The sequence below is a fragment of the Cricetulus griseus genome, chromosome 5 (assembly GCF_003668045.3).
Source record: "Cricetulus griseus strain 17A/GY chromosome 5, alternate assembly CriGri-PICRH-1.0, whole genome shotgun sequence".
NCBI classification, from domain to species: domain Eukaryota; kingdom Metazoa; phylum Chordata; class Mammalia; order Rodentia; family Cricetidae; genus Cricetulus; species Cricetulus griseus.
In genome coordinates this window covers 17,884,127-17,911,286 of record NC_048598.1, presented here as the reverse complement: position 1 = coordinate 17,911,286, position 27,160 = coordinate 17,884,127, and the positions used below count along the sequence as shown (strand labels likewise).

General features: G+C 41.8%; 1 protein-coding gene and 1 long non-coding RNA gene across 2 annotated transcripts in view; one reads left to right on the top strand and one right to left on the bottom strand.

Moving 5' to 3' along the window:
• Wdr64 (WD repeat domain 64) overlaps window positions 1-849 on the top strand; it is a 93,020-nt gene extending 92,171 nt beyond the window's left edge. Inside the window, exon 28 of the mRNA XM_027418895.2 lies at window positions 728-849. Coding sequence (XP_027274696.1) covers window positions 728-808 — 81 coding nt within the window. The 3' untranslated portion in view covers window positions 809-849. The remainder of the gene's footprint in view (window positions 1-727) is intronic.
• On the bottom strand, window positions 206-25,281 carry LOC103163788. Its single transcript, XR_003486095.1, has 3 exons — window positions 25,101-25,281; window positions 19,548-19,606; window positions 206-509 (listed from the first exon to the last, which is right to left on the bottom strand). It is a non-coding gene; the product is annotated as an uncharacterized LOC103163788 (long non-coding RNA).
• Between the last annotated feature and the right edge of the window lie 1,879 nt (window positions 25,282-27,160).

The following is a 27,160-nucleotide window of genomic DNA, read 5'->3' as shown; positions in this document are numbered from 1 at the left end:
AAAGGTCCATGAAGACAGAGGCTGGGCCTCAGAACTTTCTGTCACTTTCTTTACCTTGTATGTCTCCTCTTCCCTTTTGGTGCTACAAAATTTTGTAACCAAATCCCAGAAATATCTGAGAAACATATGGTGCTCGTCTAGTGTCTTATAAATGCTGATTGAATGTTGCTGACAAAATGTGTCTATCTATATGCATCTATCTATCTATGGGTTTAAATTTTTTATTTATTTATTTTTTGTGGGTGCACACCCATGACATGGCATACAAGTAGAGGTCGGAGGATAGCATTCAGGAGTCAGTTCCCACTTTGAACAATGAGATCAGGGGATAGAACTCAGGTTGTCAAGTCTGTGCAGAAAGTGCTGTCCGCAGTTGGACCATCTTGTTGTCCCAAGGAGTGCTTTCAGGGTCTTGTCATGTAATCCTGGCTAGCCTGGAACTTGTTTTGTTTTGGGCTCGACTCATATTTGTCCTTCTGCCAACCTTTTCCAGTTAGTGTCCACAGGTCCTAGAATGGAGAAGCACCCCATTAATTAGCTCCAAAGCTCTTCCAGAACCCTTTGGGACTTTCACTTCCTCCCATCAACACTCTTTTGTTGGAGACTCACAGGGATTGTTGAAATCACTCCACTGCTTGTCTAAGAGGATGAAAACTCTTTAGTGGTAAAAGTTGGGAAGTTTGTCTATAATGCTTTTTTACTAATAAATATGCCCTTTATTCCACAGTCACGGAGGAAAAGCCTGAAAAGAAATCTAGTCCCACAAATAAATCTGGCTTCATCCTTCTTCCCAGCCATTACAAGGTGAAGAGTAGACTCGGAACTGGCTGTTGTACAGGAGGCCACAAAGTCCAGACAACACCCCATCTGCACCATCAGATGGTTACACATCCCTCTATCCCACGTGATCCTGGAAATGGAGATTACTCAAGGGGTTCTGGTGACCTCAGGCCCTGACAACAAGCAAGCAACAGCCTGCAGCTAGTTTGCCAACTTCTTCTATACATAGAAAAATGTCTCTTGTTATTGTCAACAAGATGGCACAAGGAAACATGGGATCAGTAGCATAGCATAAATGGACCCCAAATGATTTGGTAGTGACCATTAGCTTTCACCTATACCTGTTGTTCACTCCAATCCATAACCACAATTAGAACGTGTGCAGTAAGAGTCAAATTACGTGTGTGTCATGCTGTGTATATCCAAAGAGGATTATTGTCATTGTTTCTTTGTTTATTTGAAGTTGAGCCTAGGGTCCTGACATGCTAGGCAAACTCAGCTGCATCAACAGCTCTTTTGAGATACGGTCTTGCTAGGCTGATCTGGAAGGCCTTGAATTTAAGATTACTCTGCTTCAGCCTCCAGATCTTCCAGGAAAATTATTATTAAACAAGAAAAGCATCCTATCCAGCCTCTCACTATTTGTCTGCTTCATCAAGGGTAGTGTCACCTGGGAGACGTAAAGGAGAATTCCAGGAATGAAGCTGTGACTACAAAAACTGATTGATTGATGAGAATGTCAGTGACATGGAGAGGTTGAAATGTTGCCAGTCCGAAGCCCAATTACCTTGAGGTCATCTCTAATTCCATTAGTAGCTATTTATTGTCTGCCTCTATGCATGACTCAGTGTCAGTTGTGACCCTTAGGTAAATCCTCTGGAATGTATGAACAGGCCCCTAGTTTCTGCCAATCAGAGCTAAGAATGCTGTCAGATAGCATCTAAGGCTAAAGCTCAGTTTTCTCCAATTTTGCTGTAACCTGCCTTCCTGATGTGATATCTTAGTTACTATTCTATTGCTGTAAAGAGAAACCATAACCAAAGAAACTCTTACCAAAAGGAGGCATTTAACTGAGGTCTAGATTACAGTTCCAGAGGGTTAGTCTATTATCATCATGGCAGGAAGCAGACAGACAGGTACTGGAGCAGCAGCTGAGAACCTTACATCCTGATCCACAGGCAGCAGGCAGAGAGACACTGACCCTGGCATGGGCTTTTGAAACCTCAAAGCTCACTTCTGTTGACACACCTCCTCCCACGAAGACACATCTACTCCAACAAGACCACACCTCCTAATCCTTCTAAAAATGTCATTATCGAGGGTCTCAACATGGGAATATAGGATCCTAGGAGAGCCATTTTCTATCATCTCCACATGTGCTCACCAATATTTGAAAAGTGTGTTAAGTTTACAACTTTCTTTGTTCTGTTACCATAAAAGTCCATAAAATTCATGCCTTGTTGGAACATGGTATTTGAAGAAGTCTGATTGTGTTCCTCCACCATGAACACTCTTAATTGGCTCTAGAATAAACTCTTTTATTCTTTGAAGTGAGGGCTGTATCTTTTGTCAACAGACCAAGTGCAGGCAGTGGGCTCTCCTCTTGGATAATGAAACTAAAACAAGACAGCCAAGACCTAAGGGAGTGGGAAAGATTTATGGGTGGAATCAAGCAAGGGAAAGCAAGGACCTCATCAAACTGAAGGATCATGGGTATGTTATTTAAGTAGCCAATATATGTTTAGTAGAGGATGACCCATACCTGGGCAAACTCAAGAAAGCATTACATTCCTGAACATGCTTATTTTAAGGCTAAAGAAAATCCAAGGAAAAACATAATTTTGGGCTCAAGCTCATGTAAGCACATGTTTGAAGGGCTAAATTTAAATGGTGGACAAATGCCTCGGGCATGCTCATCTGGCAGCATCAAATTTGGCCTGAACATAAAGGAAAAGACATTTTGGAGACAGGCTGATAAAGAGTCTGCCCTTAATAGTGTCTGTCTTGCTTAGCAGCTAAGAGAATGTCAGTCAATGGATATGCATGTTAAAAAAATTGAAAGCATTGAAATATGGCTGATAATGAATCAGATTTTAAACATAAAGCATGGGAAAAGTATCAGAATTGGAACGTGAGAATTAGGTAACCTGAGCTTCTTCAGGAAATGATTCTGAGCCCTGAGTAATAAAAGTGTTGCCATGGTAACAAGTGTTCATCTACTTTCCCCAAAGCATCACTCCACCACTTGGTTAAAGCAAACAAAAAAAAAGTCCCTTTTTAAATTCTGAGTTCTTACTCTGTGAGAGGATTATTCAGGGAATTCTAAAACAACGATGACAAAAATATGAACAAACCATATTTAATAAATAAATAGAGTAGTTCAATTAAAGAGCAAGTTAGTAAAAACCCTTCCTCGGGCTTTCCTCCAGGTCTCTACTTCCCTCTAGGACTCCATCATGTTCATATCTTCATATATCTAACTCCCATGTGAAGGTCCAATGATGATTTTGAGGCCTTTTCTCCTAATAAACTGCTTTTTTCTGAAGGGGATTATGTGTCAGCTTCCTTTTCCCAAGCTAACCAATGCTGCAGTTTCATTGTTAACTATTATAACATGTAACGGCCACAGAATTTGGGAAATGATGAGCGTTTTTAGAGATAAATATTAGTAGAAAGCAATGCAAATTTATATACTTCATAGGAAAAATGGTAAAACAAATGGTAAAGAAAAAGTACAGAAGCAATCAAGTGAGACTGAAGGACATGACATCCTTGTATGGTGCACAGGTAGACTGACATCAGACAGCTTCTGCATAGAGCCAAAGGAGGAAAAGCCAGGAAACAAAAGACTCCTGACATAAAACAAATGCCAACCCAGTATTACCAATCATGAGAAAATATCCTTCAGGAAGGACAGGAAAATGTCAAGTAAGGTTTTGACAAACAAAAATTGAGAGGATGAACAGGAATAGACACACACTAAAGAGAATACTGGAGAGGATGCTTAAAGCAAGGGGAAATAGATGGGCACACGAAGATGGAGAAGAGTACCACAATGGAAAACACATCACTAACTCACAGGGTACCAATGGGATGAAGCAGCAACCACAGCAGCAGTTAAAACAGGTCTCAGAGTAAGGACCTGGGTGGGGCTAGAGAGGCAGCTTCATAGTTAAGAGCACACACTGCTCTTGCAGACGATCCGTGTTTGGTTCCCAGGACAAGTGGAGCAGCTCATGACCACCTTTCACTCCAGCTCCAGAGGCATCCAATGCCCTTTACTGGCATTCACAGGCAGTGCACACATATGGAATGAACTCAAAATGTGCACACACACACACACACACACACACACACACACACACACACACACTGGATCAAAAATAGAAAGATGGGAGAAGGACTGTTGTAATTTTTGAGGCCCTTTTATTGCCTGGAAGAAGGTAAGATTAACAATAATCATTTGGACTCTGATTTGTCAGTAGTGAACGGGATAATCTCTGTGGAAACAACTAGACTAGCAACAACACATGGACAAGCACAGGAGGGAATTGAGAATGATAAAAATTACTTGCTCTAAAAAGCAAGAGATGAAAAATCATGAAAGGGTTGGATAAATAGAAAATGCACAACGACTGCCAGATCTCAGCCCTCAGCTGTGTTTCCCCACACCCCACCCTGAAATCAGGACACACACCTGCAACCTATCATTTAGGACAAAGAACTGACAAACACTCAGGCTGGGATGAGGGTCAGGGAAGAGAAGCCCAGCCCCTCCTCTAAACTATGAGTTTATGAGCCCGGCGTTGGTGGCGCACGCCTTTAATCCCAGAACTCTGGAGGCAGAGGCAGGCGGATCTCTGTGAATTTGAGACCAGCCTGGTCTACAAGAGCTAGTTCCAGGACAGCGTCAAAAGCCACAGACAAACCCTGTCTTGAAAAACCAAAACCAAACAAACAAACAAAGCTATGAGTTTATGATCCCACCAAGTGTCTGACTCTGTGCCTCTTGACATGTAGTCCAGACTAGACCACATGGTATGATATTTGCCTGCCCCCTGTTGGAACTTATCAAAAGTCCTCTTTGCTCTGGGTATTTGAAAGCGCTTTCCTCTGGCCCCCTGCTGGCACACTTCATCATCCCACCCCCATTCCACACAGGGAAGCTATCTCTCCTAATGAATTAATGAAACTCCTCTTCCAACATGGAGACCAGTTCTCCCCATTAAGGGCCCCATAGTCTAATAAAGCACTTATGAAGGGTGACCTTGTTAGCTTCTTTCTGCAACCCTGACACCCCTTAAGTTATAACAGTAAACATTACAGATGTAAGCCTAAATATACTGAACATTATGTAACACTTAATAGACACTATATTCAAACTGGCTTTCAGAATGCATAAAAGAAAACAAACCCCAACTATAAACTGTTACAAGACATATGTTTTTGTGGTTTGAAAGAGAATTTCCCCCACCTACTCAGATATTTGAACACTGGTCTCCAGGTTTTGGTGCTATTTAAGAAGGTAGAGAAGAGCCGAGTGGTGGTGGCACATGCCTTTAATCCCAGCACTCGGGAGGCAGAGGCAGGTGGATCTCTGTGAGTTCGAGACCAGCCTGGTCTACAAGAGCTAGTTCCAGGACAGCCTCCAAAGCTACACAGAGAAACCCTGTCTCGAAACCCCTGCCCGCCCGCCCCCCAAAAAAGTTGAAAACCTTTTGGAGGCGGAGTCTTGTGGGAGGAAGTTGTCTCTGGGGTCTATCTTTGAGTGTGTAGAGAGTCCCACTTCCTAGTTGCTCTCTGCTTCATGCTTCTGGTTAAACGTGATCTTCGGCTTCCCTTTCCTATTACCATGCCTTCCACATGCTGCTGTCTCCCCACTGTGGTGGACTCTCATCGTTCAGGAGCCGTGAGCCAAAATAAACTCTTCCTTAAGTTACCTTGGTCATGGAATTTTACCACAGTCACAGAAAAATCACTGATACAGAAATGGGTACCAGAGAGTGGGCTGTGGCTGTGAAGAGCCTGACCAGGGTTTATTTATTTGGAGACATATATAGAGGACTTTGAAACTTTAGACTAGCACAGTGGTTGAGTGTTATAAGCGAGGTTACAGGGTCAATCTAGTGGGAGCCTGGAAGACAGTAAAGCAAGGCAGACTGCAGAAGCCCAGCTCAAGGTGTTTCAGAGAGTAACACCATTAACAACTGGGCGAGAAACCACTCCTGTGACACTTCAGCAAAGACCCTGGCTGCCTTCTACTCCTGTTCTAAGAACTTGTCAGAGGCTAAATTTGAACATAATGAACTTACTTCATACAATGGCACTAAATTGTTCAATATAAGAGGACAGGAACAAATATAAAATATAAACCAACCTAAAGGAATGGTATATTAATATATCACATGTTAATATCATACTAGTATATAAGTAGATTGTATTTTAAAATCATAGTGCATATTAAGAAAATAAAGGAAGAATGGATCTTCACAACAATTTTATTTATCGTGACTAGAGACTGGAAAGGCCTAGTTTGCATCAGCAAAACAATGACTAAGCAATCCATGCAGCAGGAGAATAGTGGGGTGCTCTCTAAAGAAAGCAAATACTGTACCAATATTTGCGTTAACATGGATAACTCACTTTCAGCACAAGTCACAAAGGCTTTGAGGAAAAAAAGGCTACATTCTGTTTTTATGGTCTTTTTTTTTTTAATATGAAAGACTAATCTTTCATGATTAGTTAAAACAATGGGTTCCCTCCATATGGTCCTTCCTAGTGCTGAGACATGATAGACTGAAAGACTAGAAAAATTAAGGGGACATAGGAAGACAAACTCATCACTCCATAATCTAGCTGAGAATGAAAAACTTTAACACAATGGCCATGGTGACACACACTTTTAATCCTAACACTTGGGAGGCAGAGTCAGGCAGATCTCTGAGTTTTAAGGTAAGCCTGATCTATATAGTGAGTTCCAGGACAGCCAGGGCTACACAGTGAGACCCTATTTCAAAAAAAACCTACAAAAACAAAATAAAATAAAATTAACAAAGCTGCTGCAGTTCATAAGAATACATAAATAGACTAGAGGATTGAATAGGAAGCATAGACAGCAGTCTTCACACACGTCTAGATGTTTGACTCTAGCACAGCATTGTAGCACAGAATAAGAAGGGTTAGCTCTGCGTAAATGGTACTGCATTGTTATCTCTATTGAAAATAAATGAAGATGTTTCCTACCGTATATAATGCCTACAAAGTTAGTGTCATGGGGGATGGACAGCTGGGTGTGTAATTAAGAGTACTTAGTCCTCAATTAAGAGCATGGGAAGAGGGGGGAGGGAGCTACGAGAATGAGAAGGGAAGAAGAGGAAGGATGCAGAGGTCGTGAGGGAGCAGAAAGGTTGGGTCAGGTATAGATTAGAAGAAAGGGTATGCGATAGGGTTTTAGTGGGGGGGTAGGGGAGGAGGGGAGGGAGAAGGGAACTGTGATTGTCAAGTAATTCAATTGTGTTTATAACTCAAAAAAAAAGAAAAATAAAATAAAAAGAGTACTTAGTGCTCTATCAGAAGAACTGAGGTTCCTCATAAATGCCTATAACTCTAGCTACACAGCACCCAACCCCCAACTCTGACCCGCATGTGCACCCACACACATACGTGTACATGCACACCAACACACAAATCAATCTTTTAAAAAATCAGTCATATAATTATAATTCTACATATGAAGTGATTTTTAAATTAAAAAAATTCTCCCTGAGTCCAGGGCAAGGGCACTTAAACCACACACACACACACACACACACACACACACACACACACTAGGCTGAGGATGCAGCTTAGTGGTATAGTAATTGCCTTGCATGTACCAGGCACCAGGTTCAACTGTCACAGAAAAAAAAAAGAGATACCTAAAAGTGCTGAGGGCAAAAAACCAACAGAATGGTAAACTGAGCTGTTCTACAGTTAAAAATACATTTTCACCAAAAATACTCACATGAAAGTGAAAAAAAATGAGCCTCAGAGTAGAAAAGGTATTTGCATTATAAATTTGAAATGGAAGATGCAAAATATATGAAGAATGCCCACATATCTATAAGAAAAATACAGTCTAACTGAACAAACAGTAGGCATGAACAGAAACTCCACCAAAGAGGATATCCAAATTACCAATACCTCTAAGAAAAGATGGTTAATTTCTTAAGTCTGGATATTGCTAATCAAAATAAAGTTCATCATAATTAACAAAAAGCGTGCCTCTGTCTGCAAGTTTTCAGGACACAAGATTAACACGCAGAGTAAATTGCTTTTTGATATATCACCCCTGAGCAGACAGAATTGAAATTAGAAACGCAATCCCACTTCCATTAGAGCCCACCAAAATTAAATGTTTGGGTATAAATATTAGCAAAATACATAAATGATCTATAAGAAGAAACAGCAAAGCTGGTGAAAGATGTCAGACTAGAGACAACTAACTAAATGGAAAGATCAGAAGACTCAATATTAACCCAGGTGTCAGTGCTTCCCAATTTGATCTAACAAGTCAGTGAAAACCCTAGTAAGTTGCTCTGGGAATCCTGACAAACTGTTTCTAAGGTTTGTATGGAAAGGCAAAATAAGCCCTCAATATATTGAAGGAAAATGACCAAGCTGGAGAATCAACCTCAAGACTTAAGATGAAGCCACTCTCATTCAGAATGCACTGTCATCTAAAGACGAGACAAATAAATCAAAGGAACAGCAGAGCCCAGAAATAGACCCACAGAAGCAATTCAGGGTCAGCATCACTACCAGAACACAGTCGCTGCCTGGAAATCAGACTGAAGCAGTTGCCTCTAATCATGATGCACAAAATGCCGATGCACCTGGCACTGAGGGACTCAGTGGTCTACCTTTAGCAAGCACTGTCCCTGAGCCTGGGCTCTCCTGACAGCGGAGCAACCTGTGCACCATCACCAGGTTCAAGCTTGTAGCTTCTCTGATCCGTGGTTGCCTGCCCTGATGATTTCAAACCCAGAAGGAGACCCAGAAGCAACAGCTTGTATAACACATGCACAAAGCTCCCAGATTGGGTTACGGCAAAGCCAGTCAACAAACCCTGTCTGTATTTTATGGTCATCCTCTGTTTTCTCCAATAGATTCCTGATGGACACATAGAGGCTAGTACTCCTCAGGGGCCCTGGGAACTTCCCATTTCTCTCTCCTGAGACAACACTGTTATGTAAAATCAGAAGATTGCCGTGTCCACATGTTGTTCAATTTTCTGTAGGTGTGCTATCTTTCAGAATAAATTATTTTAAATCTATCTATCAAACGTCAAAAACAGAATAAAACTGCTATCATGCCTGATGTTGACAACTGTTGCATGTGGCCAACCTTCAAAGAGAAACTTTTCTTTTACCCAATGTTTGTTTGTTTTTAATGATGAGCTATGAAAGGACTGTTCACATTGTTAGAGGTTCTTCTCTGGAAAAAAATAACACCTTTAGTGGTGTAATCTCTTTTTTTTCTAAGATGTAGAAAGTCTAATTATAACAGCCATTTGCTTCTCTGACAGTGTTTGAAATGCTACAGGCACACTGATGTGCTATTTAGGAACTCTGATCAGATGGTTGTGACACAGGTATCTCGCTAGAACTCTGAGGACAGTCTCTAGATCAAATGTCGACATCACACTAGTCACCATTCTATATGCTGGGCAGCTCTCTACCCTTCTTGCCCCACCTCCAGCCTTGCTTCTGGCAGCCTACTAAATCCAGACACTGGAACAATTGCGGAGGGGCACTCTGGTTGCCTGAGGGTCATCTGTGTTTCCTTACAACACTAAACCCCACAAAACTGTGTAGAAATCTAAGACATTGACAATATCTGTAATGCATGAGGTTGCCTGTAGTACCGCATGTAGCAGAGACAGAACATATGTGGAAAAGCCTTCACTATGTAAATGACCGCTCGCTAAGTTCATACATATGACACAAAAGCCTTGATCCTTTGTGCATCAATTGCTACTATTTGAGCTACTAAACCCCACCTTCCTGGGAAATGGATACTTTTTCAACAAAGCCTCTTGCTTTCTTACTCCTATCCAGGTATCTTTAGTTCTTTGTTCTGGAACACAGAAGCCAGAACCTCTCTGGAGGTCACCGCTGAATCCCATCATCTGCTGGGGTCACTATTTTTATAACAGGAAGAGCAAAGCACATGTCCTTCACCATGCACTCACTGACAACTGATTGAGAAATTCTATCCTTAAAGATCTAGATCTGATCTAGTCACTTTTATCTTTTTATCTCTTCGGACAAATTCAATTCTGGGCAACCTGGAAAACTCACCACCTCAGACAGGCTTTAACCTTTTCCTTGATATCTTCATCCTATGTTACTGGCGTTCAGACATTTTCAATTTCTTTGAAGCTTGAGCAACTCCGCTTTAAAAAAAAAAAAATCTTTATTTGGGGCTGGAGAGATGGTTCAGTGATTAAGAGCACTCAGGGCTCTTTCAGAAGGCCCTGGTTTGATTCCTAGCACCAACATAGCAGCTCTCAACAATCTGTAATTTAATTCTAGAAAATCCAAAACCCTTGTTTGGTCTCCATTGACACTACAAATACAGAGAGACATATATGTAGGTAAAACACCCACATACATGAAATAAAAATAAGGACAATAGCCAAAACCCTTTATTTATTACTGATTCCACCAGCAGTGGGAGCTTCCGTCTCTTTGACTTTCATTGTCAAATGCATTGTTTTCTTAGAACCTCCTTCATGTTATTTAACACACTCTCCATGGAATTACAGTTATTTTAGGTGGTGATACATCCTTCCAGATTCCCATGCTTTGGCAGAGTTCTGGGCCTGAGAGAAAGTTAGGTATCAAAAGCCTAGTATCAATGAGTACCGATTAGTTTCAATAAGAATGCAGGTGATGGCAGTAGAGACAGAATTTCTCTGCCCCAAAACGACAGAATTAAGAGGCTAAGACTTGCTTAGAAAGATGCTTAGAACTGGGGCTGGAGAGATGTCTCACTAGTTAAGAGAACTGGCTCCTCTTTCAGAGAACCCAGGTTCAATTCCCAGCACCCACATGGCAGCTCACATAGGATTTATCTTAGACCTGAGACAATTCCTCCTACTTATCTTCCTCCTCCTTCTCCTCCTCTGTAACTCCAAATCCAAGAGATCAAAACCCTCACACAAACATATATGCAGGCAGAACACTGATGCACATAAAATAAAAAAAAAAACCTAATAAATCACTTTTAAAGAAGAAGGAGGAGGAGGAGGAGGGAAAGGAGAAGGAGGAAGAAGAAGAGATTGAAGAAGAAGAAGAAGAAGAAGAAGAAGAAGAAGAAGAAGAAGAAGAAGAAAAGATGCTTAGAATTAAAACATAGACACTGGGGTGGGAAATCCAGAGAGAAATCTCACATTTAAGAAGCCATGAGTTTCAAGAAAGATGTTCAAGAAAGAAACCATCAATAATATTCAATTTGATAAGGAAATCAAGTCAAATAATAGGAAGTCGTTTGGGCCTGTGATGTGTTTTCATTCAGCTCTTTCATGATTCTGATGGTGTTGAGTCATCCAGCCTATATTTCTCTATTAAAAATAACCTAGTTTTGGCTGTGAAAGTAGGAGAACTAGATATAGAATAGCTGGAGGATTCTTTTGAGATGGGAGGGGCTGGGGCTTGTTGAAAGACTTTGAGAAGTAAATCATGAAAGGGCAGAAAGAGAAACAGAAGGGGCATGCCTGTGAGAAACTAAAGAAGGGTACTTGTGAGAAAGTGAAGGAGGGTGGAGGGGTAATTTTGGGATTTATTACAGTAGGGTTTGACTTAGACCTGATAGAATTCTTCTTCCTCCTCTTCTTCATCTTCCCCTTCTTTCTCTCTCTCAATGTATATACATATATATGTATGTATGAGATTACATCCAGAGTCTCACACATGCTAGAAGAATGATATACTACTCACCTCCATCGTATCACAAAACAGTAAGATAATGGGTACCAGTAAAGATGAATTAACTGTTACGATAGGAGAAAGTTGAGGGAACTTCTGCCACTTGGCTCAGTTTCCATCATGAATAATAACTAACATGTATTTAGTGGGTTTTTACTATTACTTTGGCTATTTGGTAGACAAAACGAGTTTATTTTGACTAAAGTGTTCATTTTTGCTGGTCCGTTTAAACACTGGCTTAAACATTCACTCGATGATATTGTTATCTCCTTATTATATACATGAGAAAACAGAGGTTTTAGAGAGATAAAGTAATTTTCTCCAAAGTCCCATTTTGGGGGAAGCAGAGGAGCTAAAAGTTTTATCCACTTCTATTTGATTCCAGAGTCCATACCACAAATGACATCTTTACAAGAATCTCGAGTGAAAGCAGTGAAGGGTATTGGTAGTTGGTTTAAGAGTGAGGAAACTTGTATTCATGAAGGGTGGAAGAAAGCATTGTGTATAGCACTGTCTAGATATAACAAGATTCCACAAGGCATTACATGTCCTGTTGAGTTTTAAAGACCAAGAAAGAAAGAAAAGGAGGAAGAAAGAAAGGAAGACTTATTGACAACTAGGTGGGGAAGTCCAGCCACTCAGGAGGTTGAGGCAGGAGAATTGCAAATTTGAGAACAGCCTAGACTACATAAGGACTATGTAAGTCTTGTCTCAAAAGAAAAGTGGCAGGCTGTGGTCAGAATGGGCTCATGAAATTTAAGAGTATGAGTGAACTAACTGGGTAGTTACAAAGCATGGGTAACGGCCACAGTGAAAGATTCTCTCTACAGTGAGGGTTTCTGAAGTTGAAGCTCATTGAAACTGAGATCAAGGAACTCTATGTCCTGAGGTCAATGAAATATCCACAGCATCATCTGAAAATACCTGAGCCAGATGTTCCTTGCCAGTGTGAACAAGTGTTGCAGTTCTGGGAACAGCATGACTAGGAAGAAAAAAGATGACACAGAAAGAGAACAGGGGCCTCAGAGACCACTTCATATGAGGGTAACAGAGACACGGCCCTGCGAGGATAAAAGAAATGGAACCTAGAATGTGTCCTTATAGACATCTGACCCTGGCTTGTTTTAAGAGAAGGGAGAGTTTACAGTGGAATGGAAATTCTGGCAAGCATGGTAGAAAGGACTAGAAAACAAGACAGGTGATAGAACAAGCCACGACAAAGAAAGCTAGAAGCAGAAATGACACAATGTAGTAAATGAACAGTGCTCAATGCCCCATCCTTAAAAAATGCAACTAAAGACTTGCTGCTATCATTCTTACTGATATTGTTGGCATTTGTATCCACATTGTATCCTCTTTCATCAATAAACAAGAAAAGTATCAAAGTTATTTAGATTCTACTTACCAACTAAATATAACATGCTTTAAAAAGTAACACTATGGTGGATATACAGAGTTATTTTCCCAAATATTTCCCTACCCCGGTTCCCTAGTCTTTGAATATGTTATATGACATGGTACTTCTTGGATACAGTTAAAGATTTCTGACACAGGAACATTATCTATTGAGCCCCAGATAATCACAAAGGCTGGTGTAAGAGAGCGGCAAGAGCTTCTAAGTCGATAGCAAGAGATCCGATCTCAGAAGCAGAGGATGCAGGGAGATACTTCCAGGGCACATGTGGTGTGCTTCTGGAGCTTGAAAAACATGGAAGTAGACGCTTCCTGAAACTAGTGGAAAGAGCCAGCTCTGCTGACACTTCACTTTTAACCCCATAATATTTGCTTCAGTCTTCAGTTCTGTAAGATTTTAAAGATGATTAGTGTTTTCAACCCCGAAGAGTCTGTTCATGGAGATGGGTAAAAAAAAAGAGATTCTGTTCATTTGTTAAAGCAGTTGAAGGGTGAGATGCATGGAATTACATTTCATCTGGGATGCTCGTGGTCGTTTTAGTCTCCTCAGGTCTCTCCCCACAGCCGTGGCTGAGCAGTGCTAAAGGAAGAGGGTGAAGAAGAAGAATAAAGGACCTGTGGTGGTTGATCTTGGTGGCCAACTTGACTAGATCTGTAACCAATTGAAAGATATTCGTGTGGGTGTGTCTTAAGGGTGTTTCCTGGAAAGGTTAAATGAAAGGGGAGAGCTTTCTTTAAGGTAAGTTACCCCTTCCGGTGGCATCTCGGATATAAGGAGAAGCTGGGGGGGAACTGTTGCTCTGTGCCTCTCGCCTTCATTTCATGTGTGCATTTACTGTTTCTGCTGTTGTCATTGTTGCCACATCCGTGGCTACCATCCTTTGATCAAATCAGAACTATCCTCTTTGACAACCCAACATGGGCCAGTGGTTCTGCAACTGCTGAGCCATCCATCCCCATGGACTGAGCAGTCACTAAGTTTTCAGCTCTTACTTGCGAAGAAGCCATTGTTGAACTACCCAGATCATATTGAATAAGGCGATCTAATAAATCCACCTTCAGCATCTGTTCATTCCACCAGTTCTGTTCTACTGAAGAACCTTAATATACATCATAGCATCAGAAATGGGATTGTCACTGGCATAAACCTGAAGCCAGTATGAAACTTTGGGCTAATAAGCCCTAGAACCAGATGTTAATGGACCATACTGAAGGGATTTTTGAAGACGGGAAGGTGGAGAAAAATGAAAACTGGGCAGGGGGGGCTTTTGTTGATTTTTAAACTACACTGGGAGCTGGACAAATAGCTCAGCTGGAAAAGCACCTGACACACAAAGAGAAGGATCTGAAGTTGAGCTCCAGTACCCATATATAAGAGACCAGGAACAGCATTTCTAGCCTACATTCCTGGAGGGGAGGAGACAAAGACAGGACAGTCTCTTGGGTTTGGTAGTCATTCAGTCTTGATGAATTTGAGAGCTCCAGGTTCAGTGAGAGACACTGTCTCAACATCAAAAATGGAAAGCAATAGAGGAAGTCATCCAGCATCAACCTGTGGCCTCCACGTGTGTACATGCATGCACGAAAGAGAGAGAGGGAGAGGGAGAAAGAGAGAGAGAGAGAGATTAAAATTTTTTGAGAGTAAGGCAAGTTTATACTTTATACAGTCTTATTGAATTGAGCTATCAAAATAAACCCAATGGAGGATACGAATGTCAGCCATGATACTAGCTATCTTTATTCTGTAGCATCCTGAAATCCCATCTGTGATTCAATTTATTCCAGTTTTGAGGCCAAACCCACCCACCCCTCCTCTCAGTGGCCAGGATATTTTTTACCATATCTTGTCACACTTGGGGACATAATTAAATTTATTCTAGTCTAGCAGATTTTACTCCCACTAAGCTGAGAACACTTCATAATAATTATCAATGTGATAATAATCGCTGCTGATAATTTTTACACAAAACAAAACAAAAAAAGTCTTAAGATGTGTAGGCCATAACATACCCTCCAATACAAGCAAAGTCTCAAAAGAGAGAGTTTTATATTTTGGCCAACATATATGATAAATACGTCCCCCAAGGAACTTCTCCACTTCCTTCAGCTCTCTGCTCAAAGATATGCTTATCGGAGAGCTCTCCGCCCCCACTGCCACACCTTTATTTTAAATGCCACCCTTCACCTGCCACCTCTGCCCTTGGCTCTCATCCTCTCTCCTTTCTTACAGTGCCTCAAGCCAGCTGACACTCATTGTAGGTGGTTGTTTTATTATCTGCTTTTCTTCTACAGAAGATAATCTGGGTCAGAGGTAAAAACTCAGCTTTGATCACGCACAGTGTCTTTCAGATCTAGCACTGTGACTGGCAGAGTGGCATCGTAAGAATTTGCTACATGACAGCTTCACAAATGTATCCAGCAAGGAGTGACACAAACAAAGGGATTGCAGTTGAATTTCTGGGAAGTGTGCAGCCTTCACTGTGGAAATCAGGGGACGCAAAAAGTTCAAATTAGGTCTACGTGACAGCCCAGCCCTACCACTCCAGGGTGTATACTCAAAAGACTACACATCAACATATCACGCGCCTGGCAATATCAAATACTTATCTCACATGTGGTTTTTAGATTCTATATAGATACACAAGGACGTGTGTGTGTGTGTGTGTGTGTGTGTGTGTGTGTGTGTGTGTGTGTGTGGATGTGGATGTGTGAGATATGAAAGTAAAAACAAAACTAGGGGACAAAGGTGACTAACGGTGTTGGGAGCAGGGGTTAACAAGGTCAGAAAGGAGAATATAGAGAACATACACAATGTAAAATGTATATACTTGTATGAAAACCTCCTTATGTAACACAGCCCCATGTTCAGGTAACATATACAATGAAAATCCTGTGGCTACTCACAATCTGTCTAACATCAGAGAAGTTACTTAATGTCCCAGTGCTGGATTCTCCTAACTGGAAATCCAGGTGTCCTTCCCTCTGTGTACCTTCCATGCCTCAAAATCGACAAAATGATCTGCTGTGGTACCCACAAGCTGTTTAAGTTGATCACAGCATGGTATGGCTACTCATTAAGAGCTGAGCTGTTTTGTAACTTCTGTCTTCAAGCCACCACATGCCAGTGAAAGAAACTAGAGGAGAAATGATTTGCCCTTCACTGGATAGCTCACTTCTAATGCCTGGATGTTGAATAAAAACAAGAAAGCAAACGACAGAGACAATGTGGTTTGCAAAGTTTCCATTCAGCAGCTCACCCACCCCTACAAACCAACCTCCAGTTCACCCAGGCCCTCCATTCCCTTGCTTAGGCCAATCAAAAGCTGAACAGATTTACAGTCAAACCTTCAAATGGGTCACCAAATGTTAGTGACACACGGAAAGGCGCTGTGGGGTCTGTTGGGGTCTGACGCCTACAGCTACCTCCCTGGTATACAGAATGCCTTTGGTAATTATTACCTCACCACATCTTTCTTTCAGGAAAGCTTAATTTATCTCAGTGCCAGAAGTACTAAAACCAAGGTGTTATTTTGTACAATACAAAAGAAGTTATTCCTTGCATTCTTAAATCATGCTATGGCTTTCTATAATATTACTGTTATAACTTGAGTTGTCTCATTTCATCCCTGAGCAGAACAGTTGGCAATTTACATAATACACTTGGACTTCCACATTTGGGTAACTCATTATCTTTGGCTTTGTTGGAGTTAAACAAAAGGACACTGGCAAACTGGAAAGGAGGACCCAGTGATGCACTTACTGCAGAAACACAGTGACGGTAATCACCCCTATCCCATGGACTATCTTGCAAAGAGAACATGTTCCCTCGAGTCTGGGCTTATGAAAGGCTATGCTTTCTCTACAAAACTGATCAGCTTTGATCTTACAAAATCATAATAATTATAACCTAGAATATTTTGATTAAATTCTGTTTTCTTCTCCCAGCAACTGTTTCAATTATTTTTAAGACAGGGTCTTGCTAAGTTGCCCAAGCTGGCCTTGAACTGGTGATTTCCTGATGAGTTCTCAGGCCCCTGAGTCTGGGGCTGCAGGCATCTATGACTTGCAATGGCTCACAGCTGTTTCAGAGAATGGTCATATTTTATATTCTCCCACAAATGTTCCGCCTTTCAAGATATCCTATTATGTGTATTTTTGTAAGGTTAATGCAGCCCTCCTGTGGGAAAGGTCTGCTGTGAAGTAAATAGAGTATGTGTGTGAGACACACACACACACACACACACACACACACACACACACACACACATACACAGAGAGAGAGAGAGAGACAGAGACAGAGACAGAGAGACAGAGAGACAGAGAGAGACAGAGAGAGACAGAGAGACAGAGAGACAGAGAGAAAGCATATGTGTGGAAGTGCGGTTTATTTGTGTATATGTATGTAGGTGTGTGTGTACATGGGTATATGTGTATGAGTGTATATGTAAGGTGTATGTATGTGAGTGTACTGAGTATCGTGTGAATGGGTGTGAACTTTTAGTATTTTTAGATTCACAGCAAAGCTGAGGAGAAGAGCTGCAGATTTTTTTCTGAATTCCACTTGCTCTGACACATTAGCAGCCACCCTGCTACCAACACCCCCACTAGAGAGTAGCTTGTTAGAGCTGATGAACACCTGTGACCCACTGTCACTTGTTACATCCATTACTGTTCTCCTTGTCATAACAAAACACTCAGTGGAAAAGCTTGGGAAAGGAAGGGTTTACTCAAGCTCATAGTTTGAGGCTACAGTCCATCGTGGAGGTGGAAGGGGTGACAACAGGATCTTGAAGCCACTAGCCACACTGAATTTGAGACAGGAAACCGAGAGCTCCCTTTCTCCTTTTTACCCAGTCCAGGACCTCAGCCCAGTGTATGGTGCTGCCTACCTTGAGAGTGGGTCTTCTCACCTCATTAAGCCAGTCTAGAAAATCCCTCACAGACATGAAGCCCAGAAGTTTGTTTCCATGGTGATTCTAAATTCCATCAAGCTGGTCATGGAGATTGGACTCCTCGATGGTAGACATTAGTGTTAACTCTTTACATTGCATATTCTCTGTAGCCATCATTACAGTATCATGGGGAGCAGCTTCACTGTCTTGAAAAGATCTGTGTATCCACCCACAGTGGGTCCAGCTTGAAAGACTACAAAAGCATACACCTTGCTCTCAAAGTGCCTTCTTAGTTTCCATGTCTCTCTCACCTGCTTCTCTGATAACCTTCTGGCTGGTAATAAGTCTATGGTTTTGGAAAACTTAAAGAAGCCATGTTCATTTCTCCATTTTTAGTGAGACAATTTTCAGGAATTTGTAGTTTATAATTCAGTAAAGTTAAAACTCAGAAACAAGGAAAATGTAGATGAGTTTCTTTATCCTGAATGAAGCTCTGACTCTTTTCTTGTGCACTTTACCTGCTTGCCACGCTGCAGTGATTCATGATCAGACTTGTGAGTGGGTATCAAGAGGAAGAGAATTGAACATATCCCAAAAGAATGGGCTATACTAGCTGTGAAATCAAAATCACAAAACCAACTGGGTACCTACTGTGTGGCAGGCACAGTGTGTGGATCACTGAAGTACTGTGACAGGTAAGGACGCTATGAAACAAAGTCAGACCATTAGCATGGACATCAGAGATGTGAAGGGCAAGCCCTATATCACCATTCTTCTGATTTGGCGAAGGACAGATGAAATTAGATCCTGTGTCTTATTTTGTTCATTTGTTTTGTTGTTCATTGTTCAGAATGCAATGCAGAGTCATAGGCCCAATCCCCTAAATGCTGGCTTCACTGTTCATAGTGAGAAGCCAGAGCATCCTTCTTATTTTAAAGATACCCAGGTGATCATGATGTACAGACCAGTTTAAGTTTAGGACTGACTCAGGTTATCACACACAACAGAATCAGTTTCTGAATGAGTCAGCATACAGATGTCCTTAAAAGAGAAAATTGCATTTTCTCCTTATTTGATCAACCGTTGTGTTGAATACAATGGCTTTCTCATGACAGGAGTCTAGTGTTTGCTGACTAATTGAGTATGGTAAGACATATCCTACTCAATTCTGTTTACAACTGAGGAAAATAACTCTGTAATGTCAAGAAATTGGGCATAAGGAGGTATACATTTTCAGACTAGCAAACCAACTTAGTAGGTGAAAACTCTTGCCACCTGTGATGCAAACCTGAAGGCCTGGGTCAATTCTGGGAACTCACATGAAGGTGGAAGGAGAGGACCCCCTCCACAAGTGATTCTCTCTCCTCCATACATGCATGTCACATTCATGGCCAAGAGCATACCTACTTGCTAATAATAATAAATAAATAGATTTTAAAGAAATATCATTTCACAATGACATTACTAAAGTTTCAGGATCCCCTTCTCTTACCAGAGTCATTCAGTGGAGACCAAGTCAATCTGCTGGGGAGGTTGTCACACAGTTCAAGTCTGGGGAGAGAATGAAAGAAAGCATGGATGGTATAGCAGTTGTGCTTGGTACGCTTGGGGCTGAACTAATATGTCAGGTCTAGAATGTTCTTCCAAGCACCTTTGGGTTGTGGTATGAAGCTACCACAATCAAGGCCAAGGTTTTATAACTCTTTGCATTGAGCTGAGCAAGAGGGAGTAACTTCTGTCAATCTCACCGAAAGTTCTTGAGTGGCAAACTTCAAATACTCAATACAAGCAGCCTACATTTATCTCTCAGGTTATCTATGTACATCATAAACTTGAGATTAATTACCTCCACGGGTATCTGAATGGGTCAGAAAACTAAGCCATGACGATGGGCTTCACCATTTGTGCATCTGGAGTTGCTGCTGAGCAACTCAAATAAGTCTGCAGAGCATATCTGCAGTCAGATGTGCATCAGTACTTCCTGTGCTCCCACTTGAGCCAGGAGCTGTGCTCAAATGGAAGGAAGAATCAGAGGCATTTATAACGAGAGCGCAGATGATCCATAGTCCATAAAGTTAAGATATCTTTATTCAGATAAACACCAGTCAAGCGCAAGCCAGAGCGTGCCCAAAGGCAGCAAGCTAGGGAGGCCAGAGAGAAGGGGTTCCCCACGTGTCTGCGGCCCCTTAAGAGTCCCCCCCATCATTCTCAACCTCCCCTGACCACGCCCTCATGGGCATGGCCAGGCACACCTGTAGTGGCTCCTAGGAGGCGGGGCTACAGTGTCTCCCTACAGGCATTGAAGGCAAGCTATTTGTTGGTGGTGGTGGTCTCTGTTTGTTTCTATGAAACATGTTCTCACTGTGTAGCACTGACTGGTCTACAATACATAATCCTCCTGCCTAAGTGCTGGGATTACAAATGTGTGCTACCACAGCCATTTGAGGTGAGGTCTTTCATAGGTGATCAACGCAGAAATAAGTGACTTTAATGCATCAACTCATGAAAGAGGAGTCTAGAAGTCTTATACTGTCACCGAGTACAGAGTAACCAACTGTGAGGGCTGGGAGAGTGTGTAGTGAGGATGTCAGAGTGATGTCAGAATGTGGTGCAGAAATGATGAGAGATACCCTATGTGTACTTTCAAATGAGGGTCTGGGACTAAAGACGTGTTTAGGGGGTTGAAGCAATGATTATGATTTCACAGGGAAATAAACTGAATGAAAGGGAAAATGAGAATTGATGAAAGAGAGAGAAGAGATCTTTGAGGAACCCAGGGCTCTTCTAAAGCAGATGCTCCTGGAACAAAGACCAAAAGGACCTGGGGATGTATGAATGCATGGAGACACTGGACTGAGGCAGGAGGGTACCAGCCAGACCTTTATCAAGGGAACATAAGTGTGGGGGGGGACATCAAGAAGGTGGAACCCATAAACAGTACTTGTTTGAAAATAGCTAGCTTTCAAAAATCAAACTTTTGAAGTATAGAGTAGGCTCATGGGTTCTGAGAATTAAAGAGGAGTGTAGTGACCAAAAAAAGTGGAGAAGTTGAGCAGAAGCAAACTGCAGTGATCAAAGAATAGAGTGTCAGTCTGCAGAAGGGGTAGGCAGAGGGAAAGGGTAATAGCCACTTGTAATGATAAGTCTTTACTCCATCTGCCTGAGCCCTGCCACCACGTGGGTGCCCAGAATAACACACAGAGTCTTGTATTAGTTTACAATGCTGCTGGCCAATTGACTAGGATTTCTTATATGCTAGCTCAGTCTTAATTATCATAAATCTATATATTTTATAAGACTTATCTTATCGAGGACACCTTCCACTGGTGTCCTCTTCCTGGGATGACATGGCAGCTCAGTAGAGAAGAGAGCAAGAAGAAGAAGAAGAGCAAGAGGACGACTTCCTTCTTGTCCCTTCTTATATCCTGAGTCTGCCTAAGTAGGCGGTTCAGTGTACCCACTGCAATTGCCTTGAAGACATGATGACCTGAGTTTGGACCCCTACATAATCCAGATACAGTAGTGTACACCTGTAATTACAGCACACCTGTGGTAGTACTAGAGGCGAAGACAGGGGAATCCCTGCTGGCTTGTGGGCCAGCTACCCAGTGTACAGAACAGAACAAGAGACCCTGTCTCACACAGGTAGAAGGTGAGGACCAACAACCAGCACTTTCTTCTGGTCCCAACATGCACACCATGACACACAAACATTTGCACACACACACACACACACACACACAGAGAGAGAGAGAGAGAGAGAGAGAGAGAGAGAGAGAGAGAGAGAGAGAGAGAGTTCTCTGGAGTAAAGATAAGAAAGGACAAGTGGAAAATTCAAGTCAGACTGCGACTAGCCGAGGTACCTAGCTAAGTAGAATAGAAAGAGCCTGAGATTCCACCAAACTAAGCAGAATAGAAAGAAAGAGTAGATTCCACCATGGTTTTTATTTGACACAGAAATGCATATTACAGTATTTTTGGAAATGAAGGAAACTTCTGGATTGTGTTATAGATTAACACTGAAGAGATATGCTACCCACTACACATACCATCTGCATATGGGGAGAGAATGGCTGCAACATTTGCTAGATGTCAGCAAAAACTTGCCTAAAATCCCAAATATTTCAGGAGTGAAATGTGACTCAACATTCAGTTACTTGGGTATCAACAAACAGGCTCTATTCATGTGGCTAAACTCTGTGTGTGCACAATGTGGCTGTATTCATTTTGCTAAGAAAGAGTTCCATATTGTGTGCAGTTGTACTTTTAATCTAGAAGAACTTCAAATAAAACAGGCTGAGGAATAGCTCAGTGGTGGAACACTTGCTTAGAATATGCAAGGTCCAGAATTCAGTCTCCACTGTAAAGGAAGGAGGGAAGGAAGAAAGGGAAAGAAGGACAGAGGGAGCGAAGGAGGAAGAGAGGGAGGGAGGGAGGGAAGGAAGGAGAGGATGTCTGGCATTTCCTCCCTGTCTCTGTAACTATATACTTTAGATATTTTTACACTATGCATGTCCCACAATGTTATTTACCTATTCATGGGTGGTCCATGTTTATGTGTTGTTTTTAGAGACAACTTTTTTACTCAGTAATGATTAAAGGGGATATTAATTTACTCAAATATTGTATAAAATAGAGATTCTCTGGAAATGGAACTGACCCCTGCTTTTTAGGTATGTATCACCTAGGAGCCAGCAGCAGACACAAGCAATGGAGTGTTGGAGGAGCAGCAATGGAGGCTAGCGCAGGTAACACAGCACAGAGACTCTCCCATTCTGAGAAATGCACACCTCTTCTTCTCAGTTATGAGCATCGTGGGCCTCAAAGAGAAGGGAATTGTGTTTGTTATCTGAGTAAAAACCGTCTTCCTCTTTTACAGAAGTACACACCCTATTAAAAGCAGTAAGAAAATAGGTGCATAAGAGTTGGCAGGATTTAGATGTCCAGGTAGGTGAAGATGAAAGAGTCTAGCTAAGAGGGTTCATGATTCTATTACCAGTCGCCATTTTTATATTATTAAATAATAGATGATTATGCCTCAGTTAGAATAGACTTTGTAGCTACATGCCATCTGTACTACTATTTTTATTATGGCAACATCTTTGAAGAATGCATTTTATTTTTAAAAAAATCTGCTTTTATATCTGTTTCCTACCAAAGAAAATGAAAAACCATAGAGAAGAGGAGAGCACAGAGGCACATGTGTTAAATAAAAATTCTCAATGAATAGAAATAAGCTAAAAGTCCCTAGTAGTCCTCAAAACATCTTGTGATGTCTGGGCACATTAGATGAGTTTACATATTGCTCATACACACAGAGAATGACTTGGACACATTGCTCAGCTAGGAAGTTCAATTTCTGCCTTTCTGTTCCTTACTTTGAACAAACAATACTGACTTAATCACTGATGAATAAAAGACACCAGGGATTTGGAAAAGGACAGATCTAAAAGATTCTGACCACACAGAACAAAAGATTTTTTTCTAATGAGGACAGTTATAAATAACCAGCGTGTATGAGGAAATGACATGCCAAAGTGGTCACTTGGAGCTTCAGTATTTTACTATTAATCCCCCACTGCAGGCAGCAGCAACACGATGAGCAATACTAAACTCTGTTACTTGGGAAACATAGTCACAGAGAAAGCTTCAAGTTCACCTGTGCCTTGTGACAGTTAGATGCTATCTACAAGACAATTCAAGTGATAGAGGCTTCTTCCTCTGTTCTGGTTGAATTCCGTTCAAATTGTGTCTTAGATCTGAGGTACCAGAATCTCCTCAGTTCTTCCATAGATTCTTCTGGAGGGACAGACTGACAGGCTCTAGACAAGATCCACCACACACATCTGTCCTGGAGTGGCACTGGATCCTTAAAGAAATGTCTTAAACTCCCATACTTCACAGTTCGAAGAGTCAAATCTAGAGCTTGTGGCAAAGATTACAGGCCCTGAAGTTGTCTCACGAGGTACACACCTTGGTCCACAGATGAATGGTTCAGGGAAAGTTGGTTATGTCTTATGCACGAGTGAATTCATTTACAATATAACAATTACAACAACACCTACATCATAGAGCTTTGTGAAGATTATATATAGGTTCATAAGAAGCTACTTAGGAAAATACATTCCTGCAATGCATACCTATATATAAATATTCTTTTATATTTTTCAACTTCTCTTCACCTAGCCAGACACTCCACCTAGGTCTTGTCTTACAAGAATTGCATCTGGGAAAAATTTTTGGTGCCTCCTTTTCTTTGTCCTGCATCCTATGCTTCCCTTTGCCAAATAAACACAACTACCCTAACTAGGAAGGAGGTCACCCCTCAGTCTAACGGCTTAGTAGTTGTCATACTCTTATTTATGCCAGCTGTGACATTTTGGTTATTCTTTATAGTAGCAAAGAGGAAAATTAAAAACACTCTGGGCAACTGGGTTTTATGCTCTTTCCATCATGGTTACAATCCTGGAGTAATGAATGACCAGAGCAGCTTCAGATGTGTTTCAGAAAGTGGCAACAAACCCACCCATGTAGCTGTCTGCCTGTAGGCAGCATCCTTTCTCCCAGGGGTTCTGGTTCAATTCCAAGGCAAACCCAATGGAGTACAAAACAGTAAGGTGGAAAGTTCCTTAGAAGAGAACTAAGTTAGCTGGGTTGTGGTGGTACACGCCTTTAATCCCAGCACTCGGGAGGCAGAGGCAGGTGATCTCTGTGAGTTCGAGGTTATCCTGGTCTACAGAACAAATTCCAGGACAGGCTCCAAAGCTACACAAAGAAACTCTGTCTCCAAACAACAGAGAGAGAGAGAGAGAGAGAGAGAGAGAGAGAGAGAGAGAGAGAGAGAGAGAAGTGTAGATGTAGTTGGGAGTTTTTCTCACACTCCTTGGGTTCCCGTCTCCATAGCCGCTTATAAAATAATAACTCAAAGGGTAATATATCAATTACAGTTGTTTGGCCAATGGCTCAGCTATATTGCCAACTAGCTCTCTCTTGTGCATTAACTCATTTCTATTCCTCTATGTGATGACATGAGGCTGTGGCTTACCTTTAATGCTTCGGCATGTTACTCCTTCGGTGACTACATGGTGTCTCTCTGACACTGCCTTCCTTCTCTCAGCATCTTTGTTCGGGAAATAAAGTCCTTTGAACACAACATTGAGACCTAAATTGGCAAGCTGTTTGAAGAATAAAACAACATCCACATTTCAGGTTTAAAAAGCCCAGGAAGTCTGTGAGGGAAGATTTTTAATGATGCACATCCAGTGTTCCTCAAATTATTTTCCAGCGAAGCCTTAGGGAGCCATGCTCTCTGGGTTCCTCATTAGACTGATAGATAAAGTAGACAGCCTAGGTTCCAAAAAAAACAAGTCAAAAGGAAGAGACTGGCCTTAAAGTGCCTAGAAAACTAGAATCATATGACTAAAGAAAATGATGGGGAGGGGGGCTGAAGAGATGGGTCTGCAGTTAAGAGCATTGGCTGTTCTTCCAGAAGTCCTGAGTTCAATTCCCAGCAATCACTTGGTGGCTCACAACCATCTGTAATAAGATCTGGTACACTCTTCTGGCCTGCATGCATACATGCAAACAGAACACTGAATACATAATAAATAAATAAATCTTTTTAAAAAAGGAAATAATGAAGGAAGGGAGAGAGACAGAGACAGAAACACAGAGAGAGAGATGATGTGCTGGCTCCCACCTGAAATGTTAGCATCCAGGAGTGCAGATAGAATGACTGAGAGTTCAAAGCCAGCCTGGGCCACATAGAGACACCTCATCATCAGAAATGATGTCAGAGACTAGGGCAAGGGATAAGGACACTTCCCATCTTCCCAGAACTCTCTATTATTGCAGCATGAACATTTGGACTGGCCAGCTGCCTGGAGAGATGGCATCAAGAGACACGGCAGTCACATGTCCACACTATGCATTTCCTTCCAGGAGCTACAGTGTGAGTGTTGAGAGGCAGGATGTGACCTCTCCAAAGAAGCAGGAGTCAGGAAAGCTGATGTAGGAATAAAGGAGCATTTGAGAAAAGCAGGGTGTGGGAGAGAACATTTACAGTGGGTGTTTGAGACAAGAATCAAAGGATGCTTTTTTTCAGGGTTTATATTTTCCAGTGAAAGATAACACTATCCTTGCAGCCTGAGCCCTGACTTTTACGGCTTCTGGCTAATGTGGTTTTTTTTTTTTTTTTTTCAGTGTACCTTGTAACAGCCTTGTGGCAGAGGCAGAGGAATGCTCCTCTGTCTGTTGTAATGATGAAGAGAAGAAAAGGGGATGACGGGATCCATTTTCTTGAGTCTATGCCTTCAGGCTCAAAATCCAAGTCCTCACTGTGTAGTATTTCAGCTTCATTTCCTGAGGCTAATGCTACCTGCCTATTGAAATTCCACTCTGGTATTTGGCCTATCCAATCATTCCCGCCTTGACCTAACAGATGATTGAAACACACTTTTACAGCATTCCAGGATTCCAGAACATTTTATTATTCTCTAAGTATCCGGTGTGTGCAGAAGAGGGGAAGAAGGATTGTAGAAGCCAGAGGGGTCAAGAACACCTGGAGAACACAGCCCATAGAATCAACTAAGCAGGGCTCATGGGGGCTCACAGAGACTGAAGTGGCAGTCAGGCACCCTGCATGGGTCTGAGCTAGGTCCTCAGCATATATGTTATGATTGTATAGCTTGGTGTTCTTGTAGGGCTCCTAACAGTGGGAGTGGGGATGTCTCTGACTCTTTTGTCTGCCTTTGGAACCCTTTTCCTTCCACTGGGTTGCCTTGTCTTGCCTCAGTATGAGGGTTTGTGCCTAGTCTTATTGTAACTTGTTATGGCATGTTTGGATGATATCCCTCGGAGGTCTGCCCTTCTTTGAAGGGAAACAGAGGAGCTAGGGGAGAGGGGAGAGTTAGGGGTGAGGAAGGGGAAACTGCGGTCAGGATGCAATGTATGAGAGCACACTAAGTAAAATAATGATCAGGTTATTATCAGATGTTCATCATCTATCGCTGTAGTGAAGACCTAAGGTAGTCGTCAGCGTGTCTCAGCTCACAGTTTGGGGTGTTCTAGTCCACAGAGGGATTGGATCTGTGGTGGGCCATCATG